At 47.4% G+C, this 17336-nt stretch overlaps 1 protein-coding gene and 1 long non-coding RNA gene across 3 annotated transcripts in view; one reads left to right on the plus strand and one right to left on the minus strand.

Annotated features, from left to right (window-relative positions):
• Positions 1-703, plus strand: part of Banf2 (BANF family member 2) — a 40878-nt gene extending 40175 nt beyond the window's left edge. Inside the window, exon 3 of one of the 2 annotated variants that reach the window (NM_001044750.1) lies at positions 491-703. In NM_001044750.1, the coding sequence (NP_001038215.1) occupies positions 491-637 (147 nt within the window). In that variant the 3' untranslated portion in view covers positions 638-703. The remainder of the gene's footprint in view (positions 1-490) is intronic. The other variant, NM_207275.2, reaches the window with a different exon arrangement.
• Banf2os overlaps positions 1-17336 on the minus strand; it is a 148719-nt gene that overhangs the window by 14135 nt on the left and 117248 nt on the right. The gene's annotated exons all lie outside the window — the stretch shown is intronic.

A 17336-nucleotide genomic window follows, 5' to 3' on the forward strand; every position in this document is an offset into this window, starting at 1 on the left:
CTAGCACGTGCAAGGCGCTGGGTTTAGTCCACAGTGTGCACATATACACACCACCACTACCACCAAAGGGAAAAGGAAAAGAAAACATTAAATAGCAGACCTAAAAGGAGTTCAGGGTATGCTAGTCACCCATCCCCTGTCCCCCCCGCCCCCCAACACATGCTGGAAGCCCACTAGAAATGGAGATTCTTGAGCTCTGCCCAAATTTGAGACACTGAGTCAGGAAGTTCCCTTTCATAAGATCCCAGGAAATGTCTTCAAGTTTGAGGACAAGGCCTAATTGTCACTGCAAGATGACAGTCCCTAGACCAGAGGGACTGGCCTCTGAGAGAGACCTGTGATTAACCTGACCTCACCTTTCCCCTGGGCCGTGTCAGGGACTGGCTGTCTCCCTCCTGTCTGACCCACACCCTAACCTTTGGCTGTCCCCTGAGTAGGGATAGTGCCATTCTGATAACCCTGTCTTCCGCCCTCCTGCCCCTCTTCCCAGGCCTATGTCCTGCTGGGACAGTTTCTTCTGATGCACAAGAATGAAGCAGAGTTCCAGAGGTGGATCATCTGCTGCTGTGGAGCTACGGAGTGTGAGGCCCGCCAGAGCTCCACCTGCCTGAAGGAGTGGTGCTCCTGTTTCCTATAGATATCTCTGGCCTGGCAGCTCTACCTCAGATAAAGGCTACCCATGCTACCTACAGACAACCTCCAAGTTGTTACTTGTGTCCTTAATTTATTTCCGTGTGTGTGTGTGTGTGTGTGTGTGTGTGTGTGTGTGTATCAGTATGTATGTGTGTTTGCATGTGCGTGAGTGTGATGTACACGCACATATGTGTATGTGTCTGATGTATACAGGTGTTGGGGAAGGGTTGCTGATTAATACCAAAAGTTGACCTAGTTAGTTGTCTCTCTGATTTTTTTCCAGCTTATATTTTGAGATAAGGTCTATCAATGAACTTGGAACTCACCAATTAGGCAATACTAGCTGGCCATCCAGTACCAGGAATCTGCTTATCTCTAGACATGTGCCACCAGACCCAGATTTTGTTTGATCTGGGTACTAGGGATTCAAACTCTGGTCACTGTATCAGTGTGCCACTTTCCTGATGCATCTCTGCAGTATTTACAATACATGTGCGCACTCGCATGTGCGCACACATACACAATTTATGTGTGTGTTTGTCACTGTATCAGTGTGCCACTTTCCTGATGTAGCTTCCTCTAGGACTAGGATGGAGGATCCACTCCCGGAGAGTCTGCTGCACGAGGCTGCTGGCTGAAGGCCTCATTCACTCACGGGACTGCTGGGGATGGGGCTGGGGTGCGGTGGGGTGAGAGGTAGACAGAAAGAGAACACAGAGACAGAATCTCACCCTGCTTCCTGTGACCTAGTCTCTGACTCATGCTACATCCCATGCCTGATTTCATATTCTACTTTTTAGAAGCACGTCATTAAGTATCCTAGGAACAAGAATCCCTCCTTGAAACAGCAGAAAATGCCGATATGTTTTAAGGTTTTCGCTGTTGGGGTTTTTGGTTTTGTTTTATTCATTAGATATTTTCTTTCTTTATATTTCAAATCTTATCCCCTTTCTTCATTTCCCCTCCGAAAACCCCCTATCCCAACCCCCCTCCTCCTGCTCACCAACCCACCCACTCCCACTTCCCTGTCCTGGCATTCCCCTATACTGGGGCATAGAACCTTCACAGGACCAAGGGCCTCTCCTCCCATTGATGTCCAACAAGGCCATCCTCTGCTACATATGCAGCTAGAGCCATGAGTCCCACCATGTGTTTTCTTTGATTGGTGGTTTAGTCCCAGGGAGCTCAGTGGGGGGGTGAGTACTGGTTTGTTCATATTGTTGTTCCTCCTATGAGGCTACAAACCCCTTCAGCTCCTTGGGTCCTTTCTCTAGCTCCTTCATTGGGGACCCTGTGCTCAGTCCGATGGTAGGCTGTGAGCACCCACTTCTGTATTTGTCAGGCACTGGCAGAGCCTCTCGGGAGACAGCTATATCAGGTTATTTAGGTTTTCAGAGACAGGATTTCTCTGTGTCGTCTTGGCTGTCCTGGAACTAGCTCTGTAGATCAGGCTAGCCTCAAACTCACAGAGATCTGCCTGTCTCTGCCTCCTGAGTGCTGGAATTAAAGGCCAAGATGAGAACAGAGCAGCAGGCAGGATGGCCACATAGTAGGAGTGAGGTACAGAGTCCTGCTGTCTTTCGACACTGGGTTCTTGGGGTTGTTGCTGGAACTCTTCCTAGGAGACACAAGCACTGTCTACTCCCTTGGGCAGGGCATCAATGACAGAGCAATGTAACACTTTGCAACGCACCTAAAGTCGCCAAAGCCACACACCAAGTCCATCCTGGACAGCTAATGAGTGTCCTGAACTGGCTTCCAGAAGTATGGGTGCCGGGTTGCTTGTAGGAGTGTAGGTGACCCTGGCATAAGTGATGACTCCCCCCATAGCTGCGTAGATGGGTTCCCTATTTCTATTAACCCTCAACACTCAAGGTACTCTCGCACTTCCCAAGACCTTGTACAGCTGGGGCAGAATACCGTACAGCTAGGTCACAGGTGAGGGAGAAAATGGCTGGAACCTCAGGCGAGGGACTAATGTCGCTCACCACCTCACACCTTGCTGAGGGTGTCTAAGTAGTCACAGACTCTCAGATTAAGACAGTGATGGAGTTACTGGAGAATGAAGTGCTTATCCACAGAAGTTCCTGTTTTTTCAGTACTGTGGGAATCAAACAGGAAGATAGGACACGCTGGCTGTGGAGGACAATGGAGGTGTTCGAAAGATTCAATGGTACAAACAATATAGAAGATGGATGGATGGTGGATGGGTGGGTGGGTGGATGGATGGGTGGACAGATGGATGGATGGATGGATGGATGGATGGGTGGATGGATGGTGGGTGGGTCTAGTGTATTCTGACTGTCTTATGACATACATGCACAGAAAATAGCAAAGAAACAATTGTCAACAGTTGTTATCTGGTGGGAATAAAGGACATTTCCACTTTCTAAACTGCACCAAATCCTACAGTATCTGGACACTTTTGAACTGACACTTATGTAACTCAGAAGCAAGAAAACAGTAGAAGACATTTCCACCTTCAGTATATACATAGCCTCCCCTTCCAGGACTGTGCCGAACAGGGCCCTTGAACCCACTGTTCTGAGGAGCCTCACGTGCCTGACTGCCCATCAGCTCGGTCTTTCTGAGCAGAGGTGAAGCTGTTTTTGCCCTCTCTGGCCTTGGATTTGGGGATCTCATTTTCACTGGCCTCTAATTCTTTTCCTTTCCCAAGGCCAAGGTCACTTTGAAAAATAGAAGAGTGGTGGTTTCTTTGGACCATTTCTTTTCTCCCTGACTCTTCATGGGTCTACATCTCTGCCAAGCCTGCCTTATTTCAAGGACGGCTCTCACAGAAGGAAATGTAGTTACTGTGTTATGGGGCCTGGCCAGTGCCTGGATTGGCTTGGACCAGACTAAAGGCCCCTGCCACCAGATACAGGGCAGTGCAGGAGCACATAATGCCACTAAGCAGGGCCAGGACCATGGACAAGTCATTTGAGATGTCTGCATTTGCTTTCTGGGCTGTCTCCTAGCTCTGTTTTAAAGACAGCTCCAAAAATAGACATAAAGGCATTTTAAATAGCAAAGGAGATGCTGAGCCCTACGGCAATGAGCTATGTGCTGCTTCTTGGTTTGTTATTTTGTTTTTTGGGTGTGTTTGTTTTGATGACAGGTATCCACTAATACAGTGCACCTCCTCAGATCTGTTTGCCTTCAATAGTTAGTATAGGCTAGATTTGCTGTGATAACAACTACCACCAGGCCCATGCCAATCAGTTTCTAGTTGTCTCTCTGCCTTCCTCATTCCTTCTCTTGGACTCATCAGCTGCACTCAGACCCCAGGGCCTTTGCACGGGTTCTTCCCTCCGTCACAGAGTTTCCTCTCAGTCAGCTGATACTCTCAGACTCACCTCTTTCCCTTTAAATCAGTATAGACATCCTCATTCATTCAAAATTCTGTCTGTCCCCATGAAGGCTGCCCTAGTGTCCCTAAAAGCATCTTCAAATCACCAAACAAGCTCCTACCACAGAGGGAGCTTTGCAAGCAGCAGGCACAGCTTTGACTTTAGAATGACCTTGAGTGAGTCAGCTGGGTTATGCCCCCCCCCCCAGCTATGGCCCACTCTGCCCCTCCCCTTTACTCTCTCCCTTTCCCTCCCCTTCTCCCTTCCCCATCCTCAACTTATTCAAGTGGGACCTCCCTTCTAATGCTAAGCTCAAAATGTCACTTCTTTAGAGTGACAAGATACACTTAGTGTTCTACATTATAATATTTTGGCTGTCAGGGCCACCCCGAATAGAGCTTTGAGCATGTCTCGGGAATCTCCGTCTTCCTAGTCCGTGAATAGACACATTCATAGCCATCTTGCTGACACCCAGCTGGGCCGAGGGGAGGCCTCACAAAGATAATGTAACTTGTGGCAAGGGATGGATTCTATTCCAAAGTTAAGTCCCATTGTCTCCATACCACACCTGAGGCGGGTGTTTCTGGTACCTGCTGTGTTCCTTGCTGCTTATTTCCTGGCAGTGGCTAGCCACTGCTTTTCCAGTGATGTGTCTTTTTCTAGTGAGCAGCTCAGTTTCTGGGATCAGCCACCCACCAGTGAGTGGTGATTGTGTGTGTATTCCCCAGGGTGGGGTCACATTACCTGATGGCTCTCCTCTGGCTGCCAGAATTGCCCCCAAGGGGTAAGCTTTTCCTGTCCACACTGATAAATAGTAGTGAAGGCCTCTTTATTGGTTGCTTTCCCTTTGGTTATGTTCCTGCTCTGGGGTACCCCTTACATTTCCACTCCCATAGGACTTTTGTCTTAGGATTATTTGGTGGGTAAGGGTTCAAACTAAGCCCTTTCTGGGCTCTCATCCATCCCTCGTTGCTATACAGCTCCAGGAAGCCAGAAACTCTGACCTCAGCCCTAACCATGCTTTGAACCTTAGACATTTGATAAATGCTAATCAAAATCATTGATCCCTGGCCAAACTCACATTCCAGATCCAAGGCCAAGAGGAGGGGGAAAGCTTCCTACCTTGAAGATATCTCACTACTGCTTCAGATGCTGACCGAAGCTCTCAGACAATACCCTTCCCAAGTCACAGACTCACCAGAGAGTGAGAGATTCCAATGGCTGGGCTAAGGACATGAAGGTAAGCCACTTTGGGTGTGTCCTTAATACACCTTTGGGACCAGGGTCAGGAGGAGCCATGTGAGTCCACAAAGCCACAGTTAACATCGGAATATGCCTGATGCTCATCTGCTAGCTTTTCTTCCCACACATTAAGAGTGTGGAGGGCCAAAGACTCGAGTGGTGACCTGGACTCATAGGCCAGAGAAGATCTCCCCTGGATGGAATAAATTGTTCTCTGGGCTCTCTGCTAGCACACAGATGTTCATTCTTTTCCGAGCGCCACGAGAGGACCAAGCCCTCTCCAAGGAGACCAGAGCTCCAAGGAGACCAGAGACAGTATTGTTTTACTCCATTCTCACCGAACCGTGCAATTGACACAGGCTATTTGCACTGACCCACGATGGATGCGTCTTGCCCTTGTTTTATAGAGGAAGCTGAGGCTTACTGAAGCTCTCCCAGGATGAGGTGGTGCTCAGCAGAGGCAGAACTCACACCCATATCTGACTAGCTCTGAAAAGAATATTCTTTTACCTGCTCTGGGCTCTTCGGGTAAAGGAGTGTTTGGACTTTGGCTGGGTAGGGTCAGTCATTAGAGACTAGAATGAAGGTGATAATTGCTGCAGAGCAAACTGCCACAAACACCACTGGTCATAAACTGCAAGCCTTTATTCTTATGGAGTGGAGTGCTGACTGACACACAGGGCCATATGGGCGGCTGGGTGGCTGCAGCAGCCTGCTGGCGTTTGGCCCTTGCTGAGGGTTAGGGTAAGCTCAAACCCACCTGAGATTTCTCAGGGGCCCAAGAAGATGGGATAATGATTACTTAAGACAGTAGCTCTTCTCTGGGTATCCTCAGGGTCACACGAGAGTGGACATTAATGTGAGAGAATCTTCAGGACAGGTGTGCTGTTGTCACCGACCCGTATCATTGGCCAAGGCAAGTCACACAGTTAGGTGTGTAAGTCAACTGGATGGGAATCACTTTTTTGCCTGTGACGGGTGGGAGTGGTTATGGTGTCAAAGGTAAGATTCTAACAGAAGTGAAGACTAGAGGCCAATCATTTTACTGGGGAAATTAGGTCATTAATTTTTTTCTAGAAAGAAGACAAGAAAAAATCAGTACAAGGTAATGAATGAATGATGGAGGAAATTCCTTGTCTTGGGTAAGGTTTGGGGGGACAGTGGTCACTCCGATGTCTTACAAATCATGTTCTACAGGGACGAGCCGCTCTTGCTGTTAGTATACAGGACCCCTCTGTGCAGGCTCTCTAGTTTTGACAACTTTGTATCCTACACGTTTCTTACCTCACTACCTCCACTATGATTCTAGACACTACGGGCCCAAGGGATGGATTTCAACAGTGTTAGGGGAAGTGGAATAGACCATGTGAGAAAACCACCTTTTCTTTTCCTTTGGAGCCAATGGGCTTCTGTCTTCCAAATGACTACCACCAGAAAATGAGTCCAAAAGTAGGTTATAAAGAGGGAGCAAAGGCAGACTGGGTAGTCAGAGCCTGATCTCTCAGAAGGCAGAGCTATGTAACTCCTGCTCTGTCCTTAGGGAAAACAAAGGAAGACTAGAGTGGGCAGACTGTAGTCGGCATATCCCCACGTTATAACTACAGGAAGTACAGCATCAATGAGGCATTCTGGGGGAAAAAAGAAAGGGCTTAATTACTGTTACTGTTTTTGGTGATCTTTATGCCTTTCCATTTCCTTCCTGAAGAGACCTACCCCTTTAGAGTTGAGAGGTCATGTGACATGCTCTGGACAATGAGAGGCTTTGCCCTGGCTCCTTCCTGTGGTGATTATCATGGGAATGTATGCATGGAGAGGGGACATGCCTCCACTTGAGTCACAGAGTGATTATGGGGTTAGTTCTCCTGATGACATGTACTGGACATGTGGTATGAGAGAGGTGTCAGCCTTTGCTGGCTAAGTCACGGAGACTTTTGAGATGATTCTAGCAGCACAGCCCTGCCTCTGCTGACTGATACAGGATAACTCGGGGGAGCACTAAAGAATTTGAGATGACAAAACTATGTCCTTGAAGATTCTAGCACTGACAAAAATTGATGATAAGCTCTGAAATATATACAATGGGGATTATGCTTATGGGAAGAGTATAAATGTTATAAAACTTAAACAAATTGGAAGTATCAATAAAACCAATAAAATGTGAATTGAGGAAGAAATTTAATAGAGTTCTTTCGACTTTTATAGTGGGAATTCACACCGTCTATCATTTAAAACTAGACTTTAAACCTAAAGATAATTTTTTCCTTCCATGTTACACTTTGAATATTTTAATTTTACTTTTATACATCTGAGTGTTTTGCTTGCATGTAAATATGTGTACCACAAACATGCCTAGTACCCAAAGTGGCCAGAGAGGTCACTGGAACCCCTAGGACTACTGTTAGATAGCTGTGAACTGCCATGTGGATGCTAGGAATTGAACTTGGTTCTCTGGAAGCGAAATCAGTGCTCTTAACTGCTAAACTGTCTCTTGAGCCCTATATTTCGGAATTTTAACCAAGAAAATCAATTTTCTTGGTGAGCCTCAAACCAAGGTCTCATACATGTTAGGCAACTACTCCACCATTGAACTCCATCCTCATGTCTGGAAGATCTTGATTTAGAGCTGTTTCACTGTGTCTAATGATGAAAGGAATTCAGCAAAACTTGGTTATTTGTTTTTTTCAGTTCTACGTTTCTTCTTGTTGTTAAAATAAAAGTAAATGAGTCTCTTAGAAGCAGACTCGGACACTAAATTTGACTATTTTGGGTGGAAGAGGAGAGGTATGAGGGTTATTTTTAATTGTCAACTTGACAGAAGCGAGACTCACTGGGAAATGGGCTGTTGGGAGTGCCTGTAGGGGATTTTCTTGATTGCATTCATGGAGATGGAAGACCTGCCCACTGGCTGGGATCCTAGACTACATAAGTGGAGAAAGGGAGCAGATTGCATACATTGCTCTCTCCTTGATGGTGTGTGTGTGTGTGTGTGTGCGTGTGCAAGCAATACAACCAGCTCAAGCTCTTGCTGCTATGACAAACCTTTCCAGATAGACTATAACCTGGGCCTGTGAACCAAACAAACTCCTTTTCTCCTCAGTTGCCTTTGTCAAGATACTGTATCATAGCAACAGAGAAAGATACTGTATCAGAGCAACAGAGAAAGATACTGTATCAGAGCAACAGAGAAAGATATTGTATCACAGCAACAGAGAAAGGTACTGTATCACAGCAACAGAGAAAGGTACTGTATCACAGCAACAGAGAAAGATACTGTATCACAGCAACAGAGAAAGATACTATATCACAGCAACAGAGAAAGATACTGTATCACAGCAACAGAGAAAGATACTGTATCACAGCAACAGAGAAAGATACTGTATCACAGCAACAGAGAAAGATACTGTACCACAGAAACAGAGAAAGATACTGTATCACAGCAACAGAGAAAGATACTGTACCACAGCAACAGAGAAAGATACTGTACCACAGCAACAGAGAAAGATACTGTACCACAGCAACAGAGAAAGATACTGTATCACAGCAACAGAGAAAGGTGCTGTATCACAGCAACAGAGAAAGAACACTAAGACAGGAGAGGTCTCAGGAATCACTGACAAGGGTGTGAGGCAGGAATAGAAGGGTGTCAATACAGGATAGTAAAGAGAAAATGGGCTTTGGCTCTAGTGGGGTGCCTGTCTCAGAGCTGTCCTATCCAGATGACAAGGACACTGTTTCCCCATCAATGTCACGTATTCAGTTTCCCCCTGGTTGTTGACTGCACGGTTCCTTCTACCTCTAAAGGCTGGTCCTGCCCCTGTAGCCATACAGTCCCTCAGCAGAGTGAGCATAATTAGGAGAAACTGTTGAACTTCCTTGGAAGAGCAGATGCCCACAGGAAAGGGCACTAACAACACAGAGTCAAACCCTTTGGGGTTTAAAAAGCCTGTATAGGAGATTAGCATCAGATGAATTATGCTAAATTTAAAAAACCAATCTCAAAAGGCTACACACTGTGTTATTCCATTTATATGGATTTCTAAAAAAGCCACAACTTTGACAGAAATTCATCATGTAGCTGCCGGGAGCTGGGGGTGGGGGAGGGGATGGCTGTGGAGAGGCAGTACCATAGTAAAAGACATTTCTCTATGTAGGGAGTTGTACCTAAAAACCCCAACAGCCTCTGGATGGCCTTTCCTTCAGTCTCTGCTTCATGCTTTGTTTCTGTATCTCCTCCCATGGGTATTCTGTTCCCCCTTCTAAGAAGGACCTGCCCCATCTGAGGATCCATCCCACAGACAGTTACCAAACCCAGACACTATTGTGGATGCCAACAAGTGCTTGCTGACAGGAGCCTGATATAACTGTCTCCTGATAGGCTCTGCCAGTGCCTGACAAATACAGAAGTGGATGTTCACAGCCATCTATTGGATGAAACACAGGGTCCTCAATGAAGGAGCAAGAGAAAGTACCCAAGGAGCTGAAGGGGTTTGTAGCCTCATAGGAGGAACAACAATATGAACTAACCAGTACCCTCAGAGTTCCCTGGGACTAAACCACCAATCAAAGAAAACAAATGGTGGGACTCATGGCTCTAGCTGCATATGTAGCAGAGGATGGACTAGTTAGTCAATGGGAGGAGAGGCCCTTGGTCCTGTGAAGGTTCAATGCCCCAGTATAGGGGAATGCCAGGGCCAGGAATGGGAGTGGGTGGGTTGGGGAGCAGGGGGAGGGCGAGGGGATAGGGGATTTTTGGAGGGGAAACTAGGAAAGGGGATAACATTTGAAATGTAAATAAAGAAAATATCTAATTTTTTAAAAAAACTAAATAAGATAAAATAAAGATTTGTAGGGTTAATGACAGGGCCTCACCCAAGCCCAAGGGAAAAGGAAGGGTGGACAATTGGGACAAACATCCTGATGTACTTTGTATCTAGAGTATCTCCCCACTGGTCCATGTGTCAAAGACTTGGCCCCAGAGCTGTACTTTTGGGAGGTGGTGGGACCTGAAGGAAGAATCTTGGGTTCCTGGGAGTATAATTGTAATACCTGTAGCATCCTGACCCCTTCCACTTTCTCTGCTTCCTATCTTCAAAGTGAGCAGTTTAGCTCCACCATGCTCTTGCCACGATAATACCAGTGTACCACAGGCCAATAGTAATCTGCCCAATAGTAATGGACTGGCAGTCTCTAGACTGTGAAAATGAGTGTCTTCTCTTTATTAGTTGACTGCCTCTGGTATTTTGGTATCGTGATGGGGTGGTGTTTAAGACATATTCCACATGACTCCATCTTGGGGGCCAGAGTTGGAAGAATCCCAGGCCATCCACAAGGAGGCTTTGCTTCAGGCAGTGCTTGCCCCCTTGACCTTGTTATGCACTATAATGCATAATGTTCTAGAAGCATGTGTTTGGGTAAGAGGGAAAAACCAATGCATTCTCATTGTAGAAACTAGAAAGTAGGATGCACTAAAGATCAAGAACTAAAAACATTCCCGTTATCAATGACTTATGTTTCTTTCCACACATTTTCCAATGCATTTCTTTAAATTAAATTGTACTTATTTATTTATTGATGGACACCACACAGGCATGGCACAGCATATGTGTGACAGTCAGAGGATAACTTGTGGGGTTTGCTTCTCTCTCACCACCATGTGGGTCTTGGATTGAACTCTGATTGGCAGTCTTGGCAGCAAGTCCTTTATGTAGTGAGCCATCTTGCTAGCCCTCATGTGCATTTTCAAGGACAGTTTTACTAGAATAAAATTCATATAACATTAAACTCCTTTGTGCTTTAGTCTATCGGAGTCATAGGCCTCATTAGAATCTGATTTCAGAATGCTCTAATCACCCACTCCCTTCCCACAGCGCCCCACCCCCACCCTTAGAAACCACTCCTCTGCTATCTGTCTCTATAGATTTGTCTGTTTTAGGTACTTCGTATGCACGGAATCATGTGTTACATGGCTTCTGCCTTCTGGCTTCTTTCCCTAAGCATCATGTTTCCAAGATCCATCTGTGTGGGAGCATGTGTGTATATGCATTTTACAAAACAAGTAGAAATTACAGGGAGGAGGCATTATCTCGGCTTAAACATTTACATATTTTAAATATTTTCCTCCCATCATTAAATCCTCGAAAAGTAGTACAGACTTATAAATCCCAGCTTCTGGAGAGGCTGAGGCAGGAGAATCACAAGTTCAAGGCCAGTCTGGTCAATGGAACAAGACCCTGTCTCAAAACAAAAAACGTGGGGGTTGATGAGATGGATCACTGGGTAAGGGCACTTGCCACCCAACCTGACAACCCGAGTTCAATCCTCAAAACCCACAGAATGAGAAACAGAAGCCTACTAACTGCCCGCAAGCTGTCCTCTGCCTTCTCATGCATGCCACAGGGCCCCCAAGCCCACACCCCCACACCCTTACTCACATACAAATAAATAAATAATAAATATATTAAAAGAAATAAACCGCGAAGAAGTGGTTAATTATACAGCGTGGGGTCTTGCCCCGCATGCACCGGGCTGTAGGGTAAATGCCTCAGTAGAAAAGGGCGCAGAGGGAAAGGGCAGTTTGAACAGTTCTGTACATTTGTATCTTGGTCGCCTCTCTATGGACGGAGCCTGAGCTCTCGGGGCCCTTTGTGAGTTGGTTTAGTATTTGCGCACACTGATGTGCCCCTCCTGTGCACATTAGAGCCTCTCCAGATGGAACAGCAATGTCAGGACAGTGCCCTGCCCCTGTACCGGCCCCTAAAGAAGTCGGTCAGTGGCGTAAAGTTGCCCATGCTCTGTGCAGACGCAGTCTGGCCAACAACGCGTGGCTGTGGGAACCTATGCACCCCCAGCCCTCGGACATCGGGAGCCGACTGTACAACAGCACAGTGTGTGCACCCCATGTTCACTTGAACCTCCCGCGCTTACTGAGAGGTACTGGGGCGGGGGTTGCCATTATGAGCAAAGCTTTGGCAAGCAGCTTTTAATGTTTATTTCAGTCGCCTGTCCTGTTCTTCCTTCGGGAAGGTGCCTAGAAACTGACTCGAGTGTATTTTATGAAGACAGAGAGTTTGAGATTTAAAACTTTTGACTCTGCTATTTTCTTTTCTCCGGAAAGTTCTAACCCGTGCCACTCACCACAGAAAAGCCTAATTTATTAGCGGGCTGCCACACCAACTCTGTTCCAGCGCAAACTGGGCCTCCCTGTCCCCAACTCAGCAGACCCACTGTTGGTACTGAGCCTGCTGGGCATCCTCACAGGCTGCTCCCCTGTCCCCTGTCCCCTGACCCGTCCCTTCCCTTTTAACTTTACCTGCTTACTCACCTCTGCCATGGTCCTTACATTAAAAACAGGCCCTCCAGTCTCATCTCCTTCCTTGGCAGCTGCGCTGTTACTTTTTTCTCCTTAGCATTTATCACCTTCCAATCAACCACACCATTCACTTATTTTTATTATTCTGGTCCACTACAATTAATCAGTAGAGCCTGGCCCCGTGCCTGGCATGAGTAGGCACACAAGAAGTAAGCGTTGAATCAAATCCACTGCGGGCACTAAATGCTACTCTTAGAAAATTGGAGCCCACCCTGCCACCCACAGCCACTGTGAGCGTCTCCTACCAGCTCCCCATCAGTTCTCTTTTTTTCCTGACTCTGAAGTAAACTGGGAGGCAGCTTCCTTTGGAGTTGTTTGTCCTGCTCCTTAATGAAACTTGGACTAGGCAAACCCTGCCAGATAAGCCAGTCTGTGACCCGGGAGAACAAAGGTCGGCTTCTGGAAGGGGTGCAGATGCTTCCTGGGTTCTCGGGGAGGGGAACCCACCAGGGCATCCGTCTCCCTGGGACCTCCCCGTGCTGGCTCCCCTGGCCTTGTGGACAAGGACGGCTGCCCACAGTCCTTGGAAGGCAGTAGCCTCTGGAAGAGGCTGTGCTGCAAACACAGGCCTGGGGACCGGAAAGGCAGGTCTCAGCAGACGCAGGGAAATCCCTTCCCTGGCCCAGCCAGGCACCGCAGGGAGTCCCTGTGGAGCCTCCCCATTGTACCACACTTCCGCCCAAGCCCCTGGACTTTCTACTGTAGCTGAGGAGCAAATTCCCAAGCCCAATATGGTCATGTTTTTAAAGTGCCCACAAGTCGATGAACAAAGTCCCACAATGAATGGTCTCAGGGTCAAATCTGCACCAAAAAAAAAAAAAAAAAAAAAAAAACAAGCTCAGCGCTCATCTGAATCACAAACTCACACTGCATTCCTCCCTCACCGGGTCCACGCCCCGCTCCCACCCGCAGCCCGCACACCCCTGCCCTACCCCGCACAGCCAGTGCCTTGCCCTCCCCCATAAGGTCTATAAAATATGGTTCCCACCGAGATTGGCCTCAGAGATTCAGCCTCCTAACTTCTGACTGGAATATCCTGGAATTCTTTTGGGGGGAAATGGCTGTTAGAGCCCAAATGTGTTCTCTAAATCTTCTCTGAAGATGTGTATGTGGTGGCTAAGCTATGCAATATGGTCTTTATAAACAAAACGAGACCAAAAAAAAAAAATTCTAATGTTCACACAGAAAGCACAGGACTCCTCAGTAGTTCGATGAGTTTCCAGAAGCAATCACTCCCCGGGGTATCAGTCTAGGGGCGACACATCCAGGTAAGCTCTGTTTAGATCAACAGACTACCCCTGGCCACCCACGTCCTCATAGACCCCTCTCAGAGTCTGCTTCCCACACTATGCTGACACGCAGCAGCTGAGACTGGGCTAGACTGCTCTTGAACTTGGGGCTCATGTGTTCTCCCGTGTCTGGCTTCTCTCAGTGTGAGGCATGTTATTGCAGTAGCAACAGTTCCGGGTTTTGTTTGGTTGGTTTTGGCTTTTTGTGGCTGGGCCGTATTCCACTTCAGGAATAGGTTAACTTACTTATTGGTCATTACAATGGCTGTCTGGACAGGGCATTCTTTTGTGTCTCTTGGTCTACCCAGCTCCCTTGGGTGTCCTTGGAGTATGGTTGCTGGGTGACAGGACCCATATGTTCTCGGCTTTACTTAGCTAGCCAGACAGATTCCCAACGTGGTCAGCCTCTGGACAGCCATGTCTGAGCTCCTTGCATGTCTGTGTCTTCGCTGATTCTCTCTAGCCTGGGCTTTCCAGTTTCAAGTCATTCTGGGAGACACATAGTAGCGTACGTCTCAGTTTTCATTTACACTAAGGATCATGTCTTCGTTTTAAAACTCTTGGCATGTAAGGCATGACACAGACAGCTCATGCTGGGGTTATAATGGGGATCTGAAGACAGGGCCTGGAGAGGGGCTTCCCAGAACCCAGAAATCAGGGAAGCCATGACAGTAAGGGTTGGAGAGGTGCGCTTGCCAGAGAACAAGAGATCTGATGTCACCATCCTCCTTGGTGAGCCCAGCCCCAAAACTCCAAACTCTGTCCTTATTTTCCACGCCCTGGCCAGTTTCCCGTCCTTTTCCGGCAATCCTTTCCGTTACCCCCCCCCCATCTCCTGGTTATCACCTCTCAAAGTGCCACTTAAGGGTCACACCTTGCAGACAGCTCCCTCCACCCTCCACTCTCCACTGGCTTTAACTCACTGTGAGTGGCTAATGTGTAGTCTGTAAGATTACAGCCTCTGGCATGCTTCTGTAACCTGAACAGTTTCCTCCCCCTTCTCTTCCACCTCCTTCTCCTTTTCCTCCTCATCTTCCTCCTTCCTCTCCCCCTCCCCTTCCTCCTCCTTCCCTTTCATTTGTTACAGCATTCTGAAGTTGGGAGACGACGTGGTGTGAAAATCTAGCTCTCTAGCAATTCTTGAAAAAAAATGAAGGAGAGGGCACCATGGCAACCAGCAGCTGGAAGCTGAGTGGCAGCTGCTACCTTTTTCAGGCATGTGGGTGCCCAGTTGACCACAGTCCTCTCCCTGATACATGATACCAGCTGCTTCCCAGTTCTGTGGCACGAGCTCCCCTCAAGCCAGACAGACCTCTAGTGGCACGTGTGGGTGACTGTTGTTGTTGTTGTTGTTTTAAGAGGTACATCGAGGAATCCAGAAAAGGGGGGTTGCAAAGGGAGGAGAGGACTCCAGGAAGGGTGTGGACAGGCTAGCTGTGGGCACGTGAAGTTCCATACACAGAACAACATGGCTTATGATGGTCCTGGAGAAGGCTCCAGGCAAATGATCCTCCACCAGCCACAACTCTGTGGTCACATATCCTACAGGATTAAGAGGGCAGGAACCAGAGTCAGGGGTTTTCAAGGCCACAGTAGTCTCATAGGGGGATCTTGACAGCTTCTAATCTCAAGGCTCTCTTGGTCTGGCCTGAAGTGCCGCAAATGTCCTGAGTATTCGTTTATGTGTGTATCATTTTGATGCACGTGTGCATGCGTGTTCATACCTGTGTGGGTACATATGTGTATATGTACAGGTTCACATAAGCACACATATGCGACCAGCTGTATAGAAGCCCAAATTGATGTCAGGTGTCCTCTTGACTCCATCTCCACTTGACTTCAGAGGAGGCAGGATCTCTGTGAACCCAGAGCTTGCCCATTGCAGCTAGCTAGTCTAGCTAGCCAGCTTGCTCTAGGGATCCTCTTGTCTCATCCTCCCCAGTTTGGAGATCACAGGCTGCCACCAGCACACAAGTCCAGGTTTCAGGTAGGTTCCAGGACTCTCAACTCTGGTCCTCACGATTGACAGGCAGTGTTGTACCCACTGAGCCACCTCTCTCTGCATCGATCATGAGTATGTAAGAGTGTGTGTGATTGGGTGCCCACACCTTCCTCCACTCAGCTGTAGTGTGAGAGAACAGGTCTCTCCTTCTCTTACCATACACTCCGGCTTACAAGTATTCATAGGGTGTGTTCACACTTCACCTGACTGCAGGCTCCCTTAGGGTCGTAGGATAGTTTGAAACCCTCCTGAGAGATTCGGTGTAGGCGGGATCTTTCAGCTTCCCACTCCACACATACTGGTTTAAGTGGCATGTGTCCACTGATAATCAATGTGGTCCAATTGCTAAGATCCATAAACTGATGCTGCACTCTGTCCAGTGCTGTGGCTTGGGGAACTCAGAGAGAGGCTACTACATTTGTCATCACTTTTCTTGCCCAGCAGCTTCCACAAAGGCCTGGAACAGAGATTAGGGTGAAGGGTGGGGTAGAAAATTCAACACAGTGACTCCTGACCCCAGTCACTTGTTTGTTCCTACAGGCCAAAGTTCAAGAAGCCGGGAGGAAGGGGAGGGGGCATGGAGGAGGGGTTGTGTGAGGGAAGAACTGGGAGGAGGAGGAGGGCTGTGATCAGGATATAAAGTAAAGAAAGAAAGAAAGAAAGAAAGAAAGAAAGAAAGAAAGAAAGAAAGAAAGGAAGGAAGGAGGGAAGGAGGGAGGGAGGGAGGGAGGAAGGAAGGAAAGAAAGAAAGAAAGAAAGAAAGAAAGAAAGAAAGAAAGAAAGAAAGAAAGGAAGGAAGGAAGGAGGGAAGGAGGGAGGGAGGGAGGGAGGAAGGAAGGAAAGAAAGAAAGAAAGAAAGAAAGAAAGAAAGAAAGAAAGAAAGAAAGAAAGAAAGAAAGGAAGGAAGGAGGGAAGGAGGGAGGGAGGGAGGGAGGGAGGAAGGAAGGAAAGAAAGAAAGAAAGAAAGAAAGAAAGAAAGAAAGAAAGGAAGAAAGAAAGAAAGAAAGGAAGAAAGAAAGGAAGAAAGAAAGGAAGAATGGAAGAAAGGAAGGAAGGAGGGAGTAGGACAGACAATGGGAAGGACCCTCTACTACGTGGAAAGAAAATAGACTGAGGTCTGACATATAACAGGGATTCCCTGGAATTGACCCTTAGTGGCTGCTATCTGAGACCAATTACATTTCGATATCCTAACAGAGGATCATTCATTCATTCTCGCAAAGAAACAAAGCAAAACCCATTTGTTGAGACTTGTTGCTGACTTTTTACTCAAGAAGTGACTCAATGCTTTAGGAAAACTAAGACCAAGGAAATCGATAGTGACTGCTGAGCTAAGGGGAGATGGTGTGGCTGGGAGGAAGTTATCTGAGAAGAAGGTGATACTTGAGCTGAGAGCTGAACTGTAAGCATCAAGCAAACGGGCTGGTACAAGAAGGCAAGGATGCTGAAGG

The sequence above is a fragment of the Mus musculus genome, chromosome 2, assembly GCF_000001635.26.
Source record: "Mus musculus strain C57BL/6J chromosome 2, GRCm38.p6 C57BL/6J".
Lineage (NCBI taxonomy): Eukaryota > Metazoa > Chordata > Mammalia > Rodentia > Muridae > Mus > Mus musculus.